The 17,592-nt window shown below is 47.9% G+C and overlaps 1 protein-coding gene across 1 annotated transcript in view; it reads left to right on the top strand.

The window, feature by feature from the left end:
• CYHR1 (cysteine and histidine rich 1) overlaps positions 1-17,202 on the top strand; it is a 45,512-nt gene extending 28,310 nt beyond the window's left edge. Inside the window, exons 2-4 of the mRNA XM_045006410.1 lie at positions 3,351-3,589; positions 5,907-6,118; positions 9,642-17,202. Coding sequence (XP_044862345.1) covers positions 3,351-3,589; positions 5,907-6,118; positions 9,642-10,033 — 843 coding nt within the window. The 3' untranslated portion in view covers positions 10,034-17,202. The remainder of the gene's footprint in view (positions 1-3,350; positions 3,590-5,906; positions 6,119-9,641) is intronic.
• The last annotated feature ends 390 nt before the right edge of the window (positions 17,203-17,592 follow it).

Here is a 17,592-nt window from a genome sequence, read left to right as displayed (position 1 = left end):
GAGGACCAGCAAAGAGGAAGTGTAGGTCTTGCTGCTGCAAGCCATGCTGGTGATATGTCTCTGAAAATGGATCAAATTAATGATACGCTTGTTCAGGGAAAGGTGACGTCCATGGAAGCTCGTAGGCACCCTCTCCTACTGCAGCTTTCCCATGTCAAGTACACAGCACCAGTCTGATTTCCAGAGTAGCTTGGCAAAAATGAAATAGCCAATTAGATTTGCTGCTACAAAGAACAATGCCACATTCTAGATGTGACGGGTTCGGTCACAGAGACTCCCTTGGGACTGTCACTTGATGTGCTGAAATTACCTCTGAGCCAGTTTTCCCTGCCAGCTTTGGACTTCCAGAACTCTGCCTTGTTGAGCCAGACACGCTAGCCTGCTGCAACACAGACCCAGGATCTGGTCCATGTCCCCAAAGCTGCAGACTTAACTGAAAACAGCTCAGCAGGGTACCTTTCTCCAGCACCCAGACACCCGGTTCTCAATGGGATCCAAACCCCAAATAAATCCGTTGTACTCTGTATAAAGCTTAGACAGGGTAAATTCATAAACTGTTCACCCTCTATAACACTGATAGAGAGAGATGCACAGCTGTTTGCTCCCCCAGGTATTAATCACTTACTCTGGGTTTATTAATAAACAAAAGTGATTTTATTAAGTATAAAAAGTAGGTTTTAAGTTGTTTCAAGTAATAACAGACAGAACAAAGTAAGTCACCAAGCAAAATCAAGCAAAAACACACACGTCTAAGCCTAATACATTAAGAAACTGATTACAGGTAATATCTCACCCTCAGAGATGTTCCAAGAAGCTTCTTTCACAGACTAGTTTCCTTCCTAGTCTGGACCCAATCCTTTCCCCTGGCACAGCCCTTGTTAGTTCCCGCAGACATCTCAGGTGGTAAGCAAGGGTTTTCTCATGACTGGCAGCCTCCTTTGTCCTGCCCCCCCCCACCCCCCCCAGCTTTGGCACAAGGTGGGAATCATTTGTCTCTCTGGGTCCCCACCTCTCCTTCGAAATGGAAAAGTACCAGATTTAAGATGGATTCCAGTACTGGGTGACATGGTCGTATGTCACTGTAAGACCCCTGGTCTCCATTCTTCCTGGGTTGGCCCACACCTACACAGGAAGGCTTGCAGGTAAATAAACCAGTTACATCCAGTTGTCCTAGTCAACGGGAGCCATCAAGATTCTAAACCACCATTAGTGGCCCCCACTTTGCATAATGACAATAGGACCTGAGAGTTCTACTTCATATTTCTAGCTTCAGATACAAGAAGGATACATGCATACAGATAGGAGGAATATAATCAGTGGGTTAGAACCTTTATGATACCTTACAAGAGACCTTTTGCATAAAGCATATTCCAGTTACATCATAGTCACACTCCTAAGCATATTTCCATAAAACATATGGAGTGCAGCGTCACACTAGTATAAACACTTGTGTGAAAATGTGGAAACTGCTCACTTCAGAGACTCAGTAAGAGGAGTTTGAACACAAGCTTCCTCAGGATAGGCTGTCCTTCCTGGGCAGGGATAGAAGGTGTGTTACAACGTGTTGTTATCCCATTCTAACTAATGTGTTCTCACTTTCCAAGTGCTGCAGGCTGAGGTGAAAACTAGACTCCCCCCATGGTTCACCTTGCCCAGCTAACATGTTAACATACACTTTTCTTTTGGTTGTTTGGTGGTAATTGACGTGCTCTCTAGGACATCGTAGGACTCACTGGTGGCAATCTGGCTTGCGCTAGACCGAACAATGCAGCTGTACGGCCCTCATGCCTTGGGGCATAAGTTTAGCGCTAAATGAGGTCAAGAAGAGACATCCTCCCATTGTGCAGAATTGCACAAGTAGGTGGGGTGTGATTCTGCTTTTGGGATGTTGCCATCACCCATCGAGGATAAGGGGCTCAGTGTGACTGGCCAAGGGATGTCTCCTTGGCTTCAGGGGTAGAAGCCTGTGGGGGTTTATTTTTGATGTAAGGACCAGTATTCTTTTGGTGCTGTGTGTGATTTGTATAGTAACTGTTGCAGCACATGGCTCAATCTGCGGGTTTCACTTTCCTAGTCACATGGGAAAGGGACAGTTTATCGGAAGCTCTCTGGCTGGGTTCAGACTCAAGAAACTTTATTTTCCAAAACACTTTTTGTGAAGGTGTTGAAAACAGTTTCATCCTGTCTATGCAAGCAGTGAAATTGTCGTCAGCATCAGTCCAAGGAAACCAATAGTTAAAATAGCTGGCTCCTGGCGTAGTAGGGCTCCAGCGTGTTGGAAAGTGTGTGAACCGAAACGTGACAGTGGTCAGGAGTGCTGTTTAGTCCACAGCTACCAGGCTTCAGTAGACAAGCTGACCAGAGCTCTCCTCTGTCTTACAAGGCTCATAAATTGCTGTGAGTTAAGCATGCGTTACAGAGGTTGGTTGGGAATGGCATATGCCTGGATTCCATTCAGTCTACATTTGAGTAAAGGAAGAGTAAAATTGTCTGTTCTGAAATGAGCTGTTGTCCTTTTGCTGTGCCAGAGGAGAACGCAGGCCTTCCTCGGGGCTGGGGGTGTCACCCGCAAGGCTGTTACAAAGCAGTCGGAAGGCGGGGGTGCCATTCACTTTCTGTTGTCGAGCTACAAGAACAGTGCCAGTGAAAATGGCGCTGGCTGGCTGGCTGGCCGGCCAAATCCTGGGAGCCCAGGTGCCTTTTTCAGCATGTTTGGTCTCTGGCTGGTCAGTCATTTGTTTGTTCCCGCTTTGAAGCTGCGCCATGTTTAAACAAAGCGAAAGCAGTAAATCTTTCTGCCAGGCCACAGGATTATCTGAGTGGGGAGAAATCCAGCCTTGGCATTTAGCCCCTAACGTGCTATCCTCTGTGTGTAAACAGATGGGCAGATCCAGGATAATAGCACCACCGAGTCAGAAATTCATGTTGTTTAACATCTTTCCCTCCCCTCCGCATTGGTCGGTTTGAAGCCCGCTCCCATCTCTTATTACGGAATTGCTGTTTCTGTGTCTCCCTCAAGATTACAGTGGAACAAACCAGATTCCGTTGCTTTATATAAAGATTAAATGTTGCAGCGTTAATTTAAGTGGCTAGGTCTGTTTCTGGTTTACCTGACACCTTTCGCACATTTGTGCATTTAAAAAAAATTCTCCTTGTGTTGCTCTCTTGTCTAACATGTCAGTGGACCAGAGAGCAACAGTACCTATATGCATGCAGCCAAAATGACATCTGTTTATAATCAAAATATAAGGGAGAGTAGAGAGCAAGCCTGTCGGAGGTGTCGAGTGAACCTCTGGTAGGTCATTTCCCGCAAGGTCTTTGTAGCTTCATTTCCCTTTCCTTCTTCACAGTGTACTAATGGTCACTTGATGTGCGCTGGCTGTTTTATCCACCTACTAGCAGATGCCCGGCTGAAGGAGGAACAGGCTACGTGCCCCAATTGCCGTTGTGAGATCAGTAAGAGCCTATGCTGCCGAAACCTGGCTGTGGAAAAAGCAGTGAGTGAGCTGCCATCAGAGTGTGGCTTCTGCATGCGGCAATTTCCTCGCTCCCTTCTGGAGAGACACCAGAAAGAGGAGTGCCAGGACAGGTAAACAGTCTCACCTTCCATTCAGTGAGGCACGAGATGCTTTCATAACCGCTGCAAGGACAAGCCATCTTAGCGCATTGCAGCCTTCTCCGCTGGGTAGGGTGGGGCTGCTCGCCAGACGGCATTGTCCGAAGCAGAGCAAGAGAGTGTGGTTTAAAAGACCTGGCTTAGTTGGCATGTGAATTTTTGATGGTGCTTCTGAACTGTGATTCCGAACACTAGCGAACAAGACTAACCTGCCGTGTGAGTTTCTGGCAGGAGTGTTAGCATTGGTGGCAGCAGGTTCAGCTAATGGGTTTGGCCGACTTGCCTCATTGCACACTACAGAAACTGAGTCCCACTTCAAGAATACGGGGCATCAAGCGAACCCTCACGTAACCAGTCATGACAGTTCTCTACCTTCTCCTGACCTTCCAGAGACACTAGCGCGGGCAGATTCAGAACACCCCTACTAAATGGTTGGATTGCCCCTCCATAGTATTTAAAGGGAACTGAATGACGAATGTAAAAGCAGCACAAGGCAGGAGGAAGGGCCCACATGGCCTTTGGTCTGCTGGAAAATAGCCTTCCAAAGCTTGCAAAACAGCAAGAATTGCATTTTCCTGATAAATCGTCACTGCTGTAGGTCAGGTCAAAAGGTAGCTGAACTGTCCCTTGCTTACAGCTGAGGCTGTTTTGAGATTTCTCGCTTGCTTCCCAGTTCAGTGAAGGGTGTCTCCTCTGGGTGCGTAGCAAGGTGGGGAGGGGGATTTCTTTGCCACAAAGAGTGGCGTTTACTCCAGTCTTACAGACCATCTTCCCTAAGGACATGGTGGGCTAAACACACCGAATGTAGGTAACCCTGAACTGACAGATGTTACAAAACCCCAGGGAGGCCAGAAAAATGGAGAGACCGAGAGTAGGAACATGGGCAGCAAGTGTAATGAGATTCCGTGTGTGAAAACTACATCAGAACAATAATACCCCAACAATGATGTGGTGGGCTGCAGAATAGTCTTCAGAAGAGATGCTGTGGAAGCTCTGTCGCTGAGGCACCTGAAACAAGGAGACAGTGTGTGCTGGCCCCATGATGCAGGGCTGGAGGGAAACAGGCCCCCTCTTCTCATGTTTGTTGTTTGTAAGGTGCAGGTCACGCTAGGTGAGACAGGAAAGTGAAGCTTGTGGCTGGCTTGGCCGCAAGTTACTTCACTTCCCTAGAGTTGCAAAGCGGCACTGAGACCGCAGAGATTTGCACCTGATTCCTTTCTGTCGCTGTCCTGTCTCGCAGCCTTCCCAGCAGCATACTGGCAGAGGCAGCGCATCGTCCTAGCCTGTTGCATGCACCCTCCCTCCCTTCCTTATCTCGTGTAGTTCTGAGCCGCCAAAAGCCTGCGGGATGCTTCTCTCAGGCAGAGTCCACTAGCCCAGAGAGCACTGGCTAGACTGCAGCATGTCAGCTGGGGCAGAAGCTCCGGTTACCCAGCGCTGTTGGGAATTCAGACTTACTGTCCTGCCTGGCCACATGAGCGCTTCAGCTGTACTATCTAGTACTGCGATCTAGTGAAATCTAATAAACCAGTCAGGGTTGAGTGTCACGATTGGGCTGGGAGGCCCCTGGCAGGAAGCCACGTGTGTGCCCTCTCCATTTCAAATTCAGTCGGAAAGGCACCTCCCGTCACTTCAGTTGTACGCTCTGTACTTTATACCAGTGCTTTTAAAAGGGAGTGTTGCTGGTATGGGATAGTTGCTACTTTACTACTCCCCAGAGGGTGCCGCATTTCAGTGGTGGGTGAAGAGAGCCCTGCAAACAGTCCATAGAGTTCTTTAGCATCTCATAAAATGACAGGTGCTCAATAAGTCTTGGTGAAGATTTATACTGCAGTATCGCCCAGAGGCCCCACTGAGTCAGGTGCTGTACAAGTGACACACTAAGATGCCACCCCAGATTCTTCTTCGAGTGATTGCTCCTATGCATTCCATTTAGGTGGATAGGAGCAACACATCTCGAAGAACAACAGTTACTACGGTGAGTAACCGTCTTTTAGGGTTACTAACACCATTGCTGGGACCAGCTGGCTAGTTGGAGCATTAATGACTGCAGCCAAACATGCTGGCTTGCAAAAGCCTAGGCCTCTTTGGTACGGATGAAGGTTTTGGGATGCCGAGGCCCAGAGGTAGCCGGTGATGTCGTTACTGTTCCACCAGGTTGGTCGGGTTTTGCTTTCGGAGGCTGTATTCTGATCAGACAATAAATCATCTCATTCCTGGAGTGTCATTTGCCGTTCGTGCATCTCATTCCGTGGTGCAAGTACTCCTGTTTGTTCTCTCTTTGTAACAGGGTGACTCAGTGCAGGTACAAGCGGATTGGGTGCCCGTGGCAGGGTCCATTCCATGAGCTGACAGTTCATGAAGCGGAGTGCACTCACCCCACAAAGACTGGGAATGAACTGATGGAGATTCTGGATGAAATGGACCAAACCCATAAAAAAGAAATGCAGCTGTATAACAGCATCTTCAGCCTGCTCAGCTTTGAGAAGATTGGCTATACAGGTAATCACTCAGCCAGGGCAAACACAGCCGCTTCCCAATATTTTCAGTGTCTTGCTTTTGGCAGTCATGTTATTTACGTACTGATGAAGCCTGTTTTTCTTATGTAATGCACAGTGCCGGTCTGTAGATCAGAAGAGCCTGGGCTTTGCTGAGCAGACAGTAGCTGCAGTGCGTCTGTCCCAGTAGTGCTCTCCGAGAAACCTTCCCTGTCTGCTTGGCAGTTGGGTTAGCTCGTGTCTGTGTTCCTTGCTTGGTGCTGGGCGGAGATGGATGGGGTAGTCAGACATGTTAAGAGTTGGCTCAGCAGCAGCAGATTTCATTGACCTGGCGTCAGGTGGGATTTGGATTCAGGAGGCGAATGCAGGATTCCAGGGCCTCGGAACTGGTGAAGACTGGACCTGTTTCACAGGTTATGTGCTTGGGCTCTGGACAGTAGCTGACCTCAGTTCTTATGGCACTGCTTCCCTTGATGGCTAGTCCACGGAGCTGCACTTGTGTCGAGTGTGGAGGAAGGCCACTTCCTAGCTGCAGGTAAGGTGCTGTAGTTGCATCCACTGGATTGACGAACAAGACCAGAATAATAAGAATATAAAACCAGTGTTGCCTGTGATGTTTCTTTGTTTTACTGCAAGTGAAAATGAAATTTGACAGCGTCCAGCTAACAGACCCCTTATCTGTCATCTGATACATCCTTCCAGCTGGAGTCCAGTGTATTAATAACTGAAGTGACCCGCCCACACACACTGATCCTACGTGATAGGCCTCTCGTTTCCACTGCATGGGAATTACAGCTCCTCACATTCCGTTCTGGTTCCTCTTCTTGGGTCACACACTTAGTGAGCTAGTCAGAAAGCTTAATTTATCTTTTACGGGGGTCTCTGTGCTTTTGTATCCATCTCCTGGAGAGAGCTCTTCGTAATACGGAGTCAGTTCTCATATTTGAGAGTCTCCTGTTCTTGCTTTTCCTTTGGGTAAAGAAAAGCCCCAGTGCAGAGCTATCTATTGTCTGCCTCAAATGGCAACTTGTGAGGGTGAGGAGGGGGGAAAAGAGGAATGAAAATCAACTTTGAATTAACACCTTTGACACAACTAACCAATGCAGTGAAACACACAGGGAAGCTGGTTAGTCTGTTGGCACAACAGTGCTAAAGTCTGGCCCTGAGAATTGCTCTTTAAGATTTGTTTGTGCTTGAGGTACTTGCAGGCAAATAATATGAAAGAGAAACTCTAAAGCGGGTATGGAGGGGGAAGGGTGTGGGTGGGGAAAACACATTTCCCTTACCATAAATATTTAGCAGCCCCACAGAGGGAAGCGTAGAGGGAAGATCTCCGGGTCTCGGCTGGCTTTCCTCCTCCACTCTGAAGAGCAATGGATGCTCTGCTGTTCCAGAAGGGAGCTGGAGGCAGAAGCATCTGATAACCTCGTACTGTTCAAGGTCTCTGCTTGCCTGTCCCATGTGAGGCAGAAAGGTGATTTTTGTAGTTGCAGTGATAGCCTCTCTAGCATCCTGCTGCATTGATTACTTTGCTTTTAAATCTGGAGCTGAGTCCTTAGTGAAACTTACCTAGGCCGGTGTGTGGCAAATGGATTGTGCTAGGAGCTCAGCTCATGAAAAATGGAGCAGTCTTGTTAGCTGATCCAGCATTACATCCATTGCTGCCTGCGGATACACGTAAGTAGCTGGTGCTGAGGAGGGGAGCAAAGGTCTGTGGCGCACCATGGTAGCGTCTGCACGTTGAGCACAAGACTGAGGTAGAACCGTTGCCTAGGGAGTGAGAGAGCCCAAGCTCGGCCCTGATGCTGCTTTCCGGGGCCAGCCCGGGTAGGATAAGCGAGCTCCGGCGAGGCAGAGAAGCAGCATTCTGTGCTGCAGAACACTGCTCAGCAGCTCTCCATGGCACCCTACGCCTAAAGCAGTTACTGCCTAGGAAAAACGTCTTCTCTGGGTAGAGATGTGTGTTAGCAATAATACCTCTTGATCCCTGAAGATACAGCTGGACTCTGAGCTCCTTTACTGTAGCATTCGGTAGTAAAATGATGGTGTATGTCAAAGCGCTGACTTACAAATGCTGTGTAGCTTGAATAACTGCTCACCTCCTTTGTCCAGGTATTGCCTCCTCTGCTTTCCTAATTCTTCTGGAAACTGAAGAATATGTAACCCTGTGTGAAATGCACCCAAAGGTTCATTGTACCTGTAGTCATGCTGTGAGCTTCCATGGTTTGTACACTAAAGACGTCACTGAAACTATGTGCTTGTTCGAAAGTGATAGATTTGACAAAGTCTGTGTGCTGGCAAAGAGTTTATTGGACTGACAGCGGACTGTGCCTTGAACGGGGCTGGATTTCAGATTGTAGAGTGCATTTTCAAAAGTAAATTTGGACCACTTCTACCCAATGTATTGTCATTTCTTTATGTATCTGAACCCGGAATTTTCTGTACTTTTCAAACCTGAAGGTCTGTGTTTCACGTGCCCTGTTCTCTGGTTTTGCACTGTGGTAATGCATAATTGTGCCTTATTACCTTGATTACAGCTTTGTATGATAATCCCAATAAAAGGTGCTTTGTTATCTGACCTGTATCCTGTCTGCGTGTGATGCTTGTTTTGATGCACTCCAGACCTCATACCTAGGATCAGCTGCAGCTTCCCACAACACTGACCTCACTCCGTGCTTATTGCCTGTCCCCCCTGCTCCTTCTCCATCACCAGATCACAAAGAAACAAGTGGCAAAGGCCCATTCGTGATGGCATGGTTTATAACCAAATTAATGTCGGTCATTTGCATCAGTCAGACCCACTTAGGCAGCTGACTGATGCTTTGTAATTGTGTGCTGTGTGCACCACCCACCCACCACAAGCTAACGTTAGCGAGTCGTTTACCTTGTAACAACAAATTCGGACTGATATAGGGAAATACTTCTTTACCCAACAACCAGTTGACTTGTGAGACTCTCTACCACAAGGCTAAGAGTTCAGAAAAGGATGAGACACTGATACTCAGAATAGCTACAGTTACACTAAATACGCAAATATCTATGGCATGTAAACCCTCAAGCCTCCGGACCTAAACCCACCAGAGACTGGGGATTCTTCAGCCTTCCTCACAAGCCTCTGAGTCTGGCCATTGTCGGGGGGAGGGTGCTAGACTAGATGGGCCGACCCAGCTTGGCAGTTCCTCTGTTTACAAAGTGGTGGATTCAGTGGATTTGATTAACCTTGTTTGTATTTTATTCCCCTCCCCCACCCCTCCCCTCAATTTTATGCATCTTGAAAGTGCTTCCTGTATTTACGGTTTTCGATGGACTGTTAAAGTGCATCGAGTTCCTTCCCAAGAAGTCCCGTTTCTCCTGACACTAGCTGGCTTTGAGTGGTCACCCCCAACCCCAATTGCCTCCTTATGCCATGTCAAGAAGGCCCTGCACAGTAGCTACAGGTAACTTGAGCTCGATTGCGCAGGCTGCCAGCTGCTCTGGTTAATTGTCTGTCTGTGTTTTCTCCCCCGCCCTCCTTTGTTGTGTTGCAGAAGTTCAGTTCCGTCCCTATCGAACTGATGACTTCATCACCCGCCTGTACTACGAGACGCCCAGGTTCACCGTGCTCAACCAGACCTGGGTGTTAAAGGCCCGCGTCAACGACTCCGAACGCAACCCCAACCTGTCCTGCAAGCGCACCCTCTCCTTCCAGCTCATTCTGAAAAGCAAGATCAGCTCCCCCATGGAATGTTCCTTCCTGCTCCTGAAGGGTCCCTACGACGACGTGAAAATCAACCCCGTGATCTATCACTTTGTCTTCACCAATGAGAACAACGAGACGGAGTACGTGCCGCTCCCCATCATCGACTCTGTGGAATGTAACAAACTGCTGGCTGCCAAGAACATCAACTTGCGGCTTTTTATATTCCAGATACAGAAATAGGCAAGGCTGGGCTATGCTGGAAGTTACCAAGAAAGCACCACTGAACCATAGTTACCTCGTACGGCTGCCTGTGCCCGTCGTGATTTCACAGTAATTTGATCATTTTAAAAGAAAAAAACCCAACAAAACGTCTGCATGTGTATGCAACAGCGTAAGCAGTCCCAGCCTTCCTTCCGTTCCCTTCCCCCGTCCTCCCCAGGGACAGACAAGAATGGAGCCAGGTCCGTGCCGAGGGGTGACAGCTGGGAAGCCTGCAGGTGCTGGCAGCATACCAGGAGCTCCTTGGCATGCTGGGGAGCCGGCGATCCAGGCAGTTCAGTAGATTGTGAATAGACAGAGTTATGTTGTCATGGTAAAGTGCACAGTCTACATGTGGCAGTTGGGGGGGGCTGTAAGGGAGGCCCCTCCCTTCAGGCAGCACGTGGCTTGAATGAACCAGATACATTTCAGTTTCCTGTTTTGGCTTTGGGGTGGGGCGCACAGAGACAAGTGTAGCTGCGATCGAGGGCTTGGGAGAGCCTAGTTCGTTATTACTTGTGCAGTCCGGTCCTCTGTCTATTTTGTCAGTAGAATAAAACAAATGGGGCCCCCTCTCGCCCTGAAAACACTAATGAGGTGTTTGGGGGAGTTTGTGGAACTTGTGCGGGCTGGGCTGACGTTCCACACTTCTGTGGGACAAGGATGGAGGTGGGGAGGAATGATGGCGCTGTAGTGCATTACCTATGAAAGCATTCCAAAGAACCAGACTCCCACGCGTGTACAGTGTGTGTAAACTAACCCTTCGTTCCAGGTTCCTTTCGCCCCAGCCTTTTGGTCCAGTGGAGTTAACCATTGCCATGGTTTGTAAATGGACGGTTAAGATGCAGGGCGAGGATTATGAAAAGCGGAGACGCTGAGCATTGCATGATCTCTCACGGGGTTGTGACGTGAACCTCCTGGACTGAGTGGGCTTTCCTGGCAATTCCCAAGCGAAGATGCTCTTGTTCTTGACTAACTTAGAACGGGTTAGTGGAGCATTTTTTGTCAGGACTGTGCTCATGGCGAATGGATCAGAACGGTTCATTGTCCCCTCTTCTTCCCTTCCCCCACAAACACCACCCTGGAATGCTGCAGACAAAATACTGTATCTCTTGTTCATTTTGTATTGCACATCATGGAGAAACAATCCCAAGGTCATTTTTACAGTTTCATGCTTCCTCCAGCCCTGCAATATAGCACAGGTTGAGATTTTATCTAGACAAGATGAGGACCTATGTAGAAACCAAACCTAAATTCTTGCAGACTTTTCGGAATGCAGGGTGAAATTCTGTCCCTTTGCAGTTTTGCCAAAACTTGAGTTTCTTGTGAAACAAGAAAAAAGAAACGAGTTGCAGGCTCTTCTAGTAATTATGCAATTTTACAGTGTGAGAATATTTTTTATATATGAAATATATACCGCATGTTTAAGGACAGGGATAGTGCAGCCAGTCACCAAATTGTGAAGAGATCTACAGGGATGTTTCACTTGACACTATTTTTAAGAAATGTAAATGTGGGGTATTACTGGTGGTGGATGAAAACTGTCACAAGCTCATTAATGCAGTGTATTCAAGACCAGCCAAGACCAGTAAATAGGCCCATGGAAGTCAGGCTATCTAATTTTATTTTTACAGAATAACTGGATTGGGTATGATGTAAATCTTGAAAACCTCTCGCAGATGCTGCCTACAGTGAAGCTATTACTGTTTTACTTTCTGTAATGAAGCTTTTTCTGTCACCTGGGTTTTCATTCTGAATCATGTCAGCTTTCCAGCCCAGCTTTCTCACCTCCCACTGGCCGTTCTAAAGGCAGCGGCCAATGGGAGTTCGAGCCCTTTGATTGGTAACTTGATGAGTCTTTCTGCTGAGCCCCATGGAATAGGAGAATGTTTGTAGCATGAAGCCTAGTTAATAGTCTTAATAGTGTCTTGAAATCTTAGTGATGTCTGTCTTTTAAAGAGGCCTGGAGTTTCATAGGCTGAAGGGTATTACTGCCAGGTTAAAAGATGTTTATTCAAAATGCCCAATGGGAATGGATGTGAGATTTACAAAGGACAAATAACTTTCCATTCGCTGCTGCTGTTACTGTCTAGTGCGGAGGCTGGAGCCTGAGCTAGTGCGACAGGCGCAGCCCCTTCCTTCACGTCTCCCCTCCCTCACCTTGAGAGTCTCCGTTCCTAGAGCCTCAGGTGCGTGAAATGTCTAACACTGATTGATTGCTAGAATTGTGAGCTGTCATTTTATGTAGGCTTTGCCGCTGCGTCAGAGGAATAACATCTGATATAGCTTTCTTGTGATTGAATACCAAAGAGCCATTTTCCCGTTAGCCCCGTTATTGTCACATGCTACATGTTAGACTGACAGACTAAATAGCCTGCAAAAGGCCAGTCTATGTTTGGTGACGGTTTTGTGTGTCTAAGAATGACCCCAACACTACAGGGCCTGGAGGGCAGGACAGACCCACCTTGTAAAACGTCAGAGGAACGGGTTGTTTTGGTGATGAATGTACATTTTTTCTAAACGGATAGTCTCGGGGTTGCCTGTCTTCTGTTCAGCAACAGTGAAGGGATCACCAAAGGCTGACTCCATTTAGGGCTGTTCCCTGGGATCTAGTCACTCACAGGATAGGTTGGAAGCCAGTTCAGGAAAGATGGTCCCCTCAGGAGGAGCCATTCAGAACAAGTTGGCCAAGATCAGAGTCCTTGCTTGGCAAAGTCTAGAGTGGAGTCAAACACCAGGGGCAGACCAAGGCTTCCCCTTGGTTATGGTAAGGGAACTTGCAATGCAGGTGTCTTCCCATTGTCGCAGCCTGCAGTTGTTCAGTTTGTAGCCCAGTTTGTTCCTTGGTGTCAAATGCACAAAGGCTTGTCAAGGAAACAAAAATTCCCCTCACTGGGGGCCGTTGTGTGATCGCTCACTGGCTCAGGCAGTGCCACACGAATAGAGCTTGTTTTGTTATGAGGAGCAAGAACTCCAGTGCAGTCTGGTACAGGCCACTACTTCCTTCTGTGAATAGCAGTAGCTCTTTCAGCCTGTCCTTGTTAACACTTACTGTTTTGAACGGGACTAGATACCCACCGGATTATTGATCCTACTGGAGTATCGGGGATTCCGATGTTCTGCAGACCCTCCATGAGAATAACATAGGGTGGCTAGATGTGGGTAACATGTCAGCATGACAGAGCATGTCCTGCTGGATGACATGGACACTTAGACCTCTGTTCACTTTATGCAGAGTACACCGACACTGTGGCAGGTATCTGCAGAGTAGCATCGTTGGAATGACCAGAAGTGATCTGGAGGTGTCTCGGCTATAACCTTTGGGAAGTGAAGACCACCAGCCCTGGCATTTGTGAAATTTAGACTTGCCTTCTCCTAAGGCTCTAAGAGGCTCACACATGAGTGAAGAGCTGAGTCACCTTGAAGAAGGATTTGCCTGTCCTAGTGTAACTGGAAAATACCACGTGTGGCAGATAAGCACAGTGCATGTATCTGGAAGGAGTTGCTACATTAAATCCTGAGAATATGAGAATTTAGTTAAAGCCACCTTGCAAACTAATCAGTGCGCAAGGTAGGTATATTTCTCTTGTACCAATGCCCTTTTCCCACTGTTGCACGGGCAGGAGGGTGAGTATTTTCTAGAGTCATTAAAGGTCACATTAGGCATGTTCTGCAGTATCTGACACTTTCCATTTAGTATAGACTAGAAAGCATTGATCACTCTATAACCAGTACCACTGGTGTGCTAATACACCTGGTATGTTCCTGTGCTTTCTACTGAGGCAACTGCTTCTGAACCCGGTAACCAAAGAAACCCAAATTCTGGCATCAGCCATGGTAGTGGTAGAACTTCAGTAACAGCTTCATGGAACGGGCTACTGATAAGCACAGAATTGAAACACAAAGGCGCTCTGCATTAATAGGAGCTATTGAAGCCATGCATAGTTCTCACCCTCCCTCCAAGACCTAAATTAAGGGGTAAAATCTTTCCAAATTAAATGGAGCCTATGAGAAACTTCAACAGAAGAAATCCTGTCCCCGAGGAGTTCCCCTTCCATCCTGAAAGCTCAGAACAACTTGGGGCTTCGTTCAGTGGGAGCTTCTTTCCCAGGAGGCTCGAGAACCCATCAAGAGATGGCAAAGAGACGTCATTCCATTAGGAAGCTTTGAAGATCCTCCTAGAGAATTTCAGGCAAATCCTCTGGAGTGTTCATTCTGCTGCACAGAGGATGGGCAGGTGTAGAGATCTTTGTACAGCTTTGTTTTAATGATTCACATTTTAAAAAATGGGAAATGTTCAACCCCCATGTGCCCCTAAAAAGAAAAACTCATTTGATATTTCTTAATACCGGCTCTTGACGCTTCTGGGTTCGATCCATGTGTAGTTTGCAGGCTGGATTTTCCCCATTGCAGCTTCTCCTTTCAGCAAGTTTCCTGTGGACTTACTCATTTTCTAGTACATTGGGCTACCTAAGGAGAATTTGTGGCAACCTGCAAACTTTTCAGGGTAGAATAATTTTACCAGGTCTCCTCTTCCCCGTCCCGCCCCCTGTGATTTTAAAGCTGGTATAATCCTGCAGGTCTGAACTTGTTTGTGGCCTAATCTTAGTACACTAGTCCAGGTTACCATGTTTTCATCTCTGAGAGTGTTCCTGCAGTTCCCTGCGTGTGTAGGGTGAATGCTGGTGCGTTTCTGAAGGTAACTTGTTTTGTATTTAGTAACTCTTGTCCCAGGTAACTGGCTCCCGTGGCAGGAGGTAGCTTTGCTTATCTTCACTTGATTGATGGGAAGAATCTGGCAGGTTTTGTGCACTTTGCTTTAGATTATGCACAGTGGCGGTGGAGTTTTCCTGTGCTGCTGTCAAAGGGGGGTGCCCCCGGGCTTGCCCAGCTGCGTGACACACTGGCTACTTTGCAGGGGTTGGGGGCCCCACCTAATTAATCTTAAAACGGCTGCAGCCATCCTTATCCCTTTAATTGAGGGATGCAGCTCGGGTAGGATGGTTGCCAAGACACAGCGCTGCTGCTTAGATCAAAGTCTAGCTCTGCATCCAGAGGCCTGTAATCTCCATGGCCCGTCTTCCCCATGAAGATAAGGGAAGCCACAGGCATTTTATGCAACACAGGGATAATCAATGTTGAAATATTAGTCTTCTCTCCAAAGACAACTCCATTAGGCCTTGAATTCAGATGGAACAGACTTTTTTGGTGCAACTCTCTTCTATAGATTCAGGCAGGAACCTCCATTTTGCACATTTAACGAGATTCCTTTATTCTCTGTGCGATAGTTGCATGAGTTGAGCAGAAGATGTCATCAGACAGCAACTACGAGTGAAACGGGCACGATCTCTGAGAGTTCCCGATATTAAAGCAAATTGAGATCCGGCCCATCAGCTGTGATTTAATGCAACTCTGCATCTCCTGCGCCATAGGGTGCTTCCCAATAGCATGCACAGTGCCATGGGCTGCACGTGACAAACCTGTCTGGGCAGAGACCCATTACTGTCATCTGATCCTCCCCGTGTGTGTAGACCTCTCCCTACTCCTCTTTTGTGTCATACTGTTTTACATACTGTTTGCTATGTGCCTTTAATACCGGCCATTGTTTTCAAAGGATGGCTCTGGGAAAAGTGGAACCCGTTCCTTTCCCAGCAACGTTCCTCTGCAGATGCTAGGTGGATGAATGCGTCTGCGGGTTTTCATTGAAGAGGTTTTGCGGCCACCACTCTTCTGTCTCTTCTCTTGTTGCCACTGAATATTTCTGTCCCCTTTCTTTGCCTCTAGATTCCTCTCTCCTTTGTGCTTTGGAGTAGCCACGTGTTCCCCTTCCTGAAAGGTGGGACTGAGATCATTGGGCAGATGCAGACTGAAGTTTGCGTAAGCCTGGGCCAGTCTTTGTGGCCCAGGCCTGGGGAGTGACGTGACCAGGTTGTGTCTGAATGGGACTGACTGCACAGGCTTCCCCTGTGGTTACTGGTTTCACTAAGACAATGGCAGGTAATCTCTTTGGAAGCCAAAAGACAGGGCCCTTGTACAGTATTACAAAAGTTCTTGTATATTAGTATTAGTTCTAACAGTGTAAAGTGAAGGGAGGAGCAACTGTATATCCACATCTGACCGAAGCGTTCGCCTGAGAAAGGCACATTGCAGTGAGGGGGAGTACCTGGAAAAGTGGGGACTCCAGCTGGGGTTACTCATCAGAGTCCAGCTGCTAGAGATGGCGTTCCATAAGAGCTGTGTCCATTGCTCCCTTTGGAGTCGCGGTTTTAAAATCTTTCCTGAATCAGTGTCTGTGTCCAGGAGTCCCTGGCCAGCTGCCAGCCAGACTCAACTGAATGGATTTCCTGGGTGTGATGGTCAAAACATTCTAAATAATCAATTTTTTTGCAAAGCTGTTTTCTCTCTCCTCACCCTCGTCCCTCAACTCCTTTGCATAGGTCACCCCGTCCTTCCTGGACATTGGAAAATTCATACACAATAGCTGAGCCTTACGTGTCTAGTTCAGTACTAGACAAATAAAGATTGTAGCATGTCTCTTCATGCCAGGGCTGAAGACTGGCAGACCACAAACCTCCTTACAGTATTTACTGTGGGTAATTTATTTAACTAGTGAATGTAGAATTAAAATAATTTAAAAGCTAATGGTTTGTTTGCGGGATCGTACGTCCTCTCTCTAATTGGCCTGATTTTATTTGTGTTCTCGTTCTTTTAGTTCATTCTATATAGCGGGGCTAGAACGGGCGGGGCGGGGGGTGGGTGAGAGGGTTAATTCCAACGCCGGAGCCTGGGACTCAGCTTGAGGCTGGTGTTCACAGTAGGTGAGGGTGGGTGGGTGTCAGTCTGGCCTCTGGACACTTGTCTCACAGCTCCACCCCCAATGTGGCACAATTGGCAGGCGAATCAGGGAGGCTCGGGACTGGAGTAGCGGGGACTGCTGCAAGTCAGGGCTGAGGAGCATTGGGAAGAGAGCACGTGCAGCCCCTGGCTTGGCTGCTGCTCCCGCTCGCCTCCTCCCAGTGCCAGAGCACTACACGGTGGAACACCGTTGGAGAGGGCTGGTTCTGACGCCGTCGGGAATGATTTCTTCTCTTCCTTTTGTGGTCTGCATTCTGTTTGAATAGTTTCTGTATGTAACTGTAGTAAAAAAACAAACCAAACCACTTGTGTCTGTGTTTACTTGACCAAACTGTGCTGCCAATCCTCCTCCTTGCACTCCAGGAGATCTGGGGTGCAGGGGCTCTGTTCCATGGAGCAGGCCCGCAGGGCAGATCAGCTTTGCTGCAGAGGCAGCTCCTGACCATTCTAGGTATGGTTTCCTTGGGCCTGCCTCAGCGTGGGGGGCTGGACTAGATGACCTCTCAGGGTCCCTTCCAGCCCCACGTTTCTGTGACTCTCCCTGGAGGAAATGAGCCCCACAAGGTCCCATACTTTATCAAGATTCCACTTGTGCCGTTACGGTAGCCAGGAACGGTGAGAACATCGGAAAGGGACCTCTTGGAATCCCACTCTAAGCTTGCTAGGCATGGCCCAGTTCTGCACCT

This window comes from Mauremys mutica, chromosome 2 (genome assembly GCF_020497125.1).
Source record: "Mauremys mutica isolate MM-2020 ecotype Southern chromosome 2, ASM2049712v1, whole genome shotgun sequence".
In the NCBI taxonomy this organism is placed as follows: domain Eukaryota; kingdom Metazoa; phylum Chordata; order Testudines; family Geoemydidae; genus Mauremys; species Mauremys mutica.
This window is presented reverse-complemented; position numbering and strand designations above follow the sequence as displayed.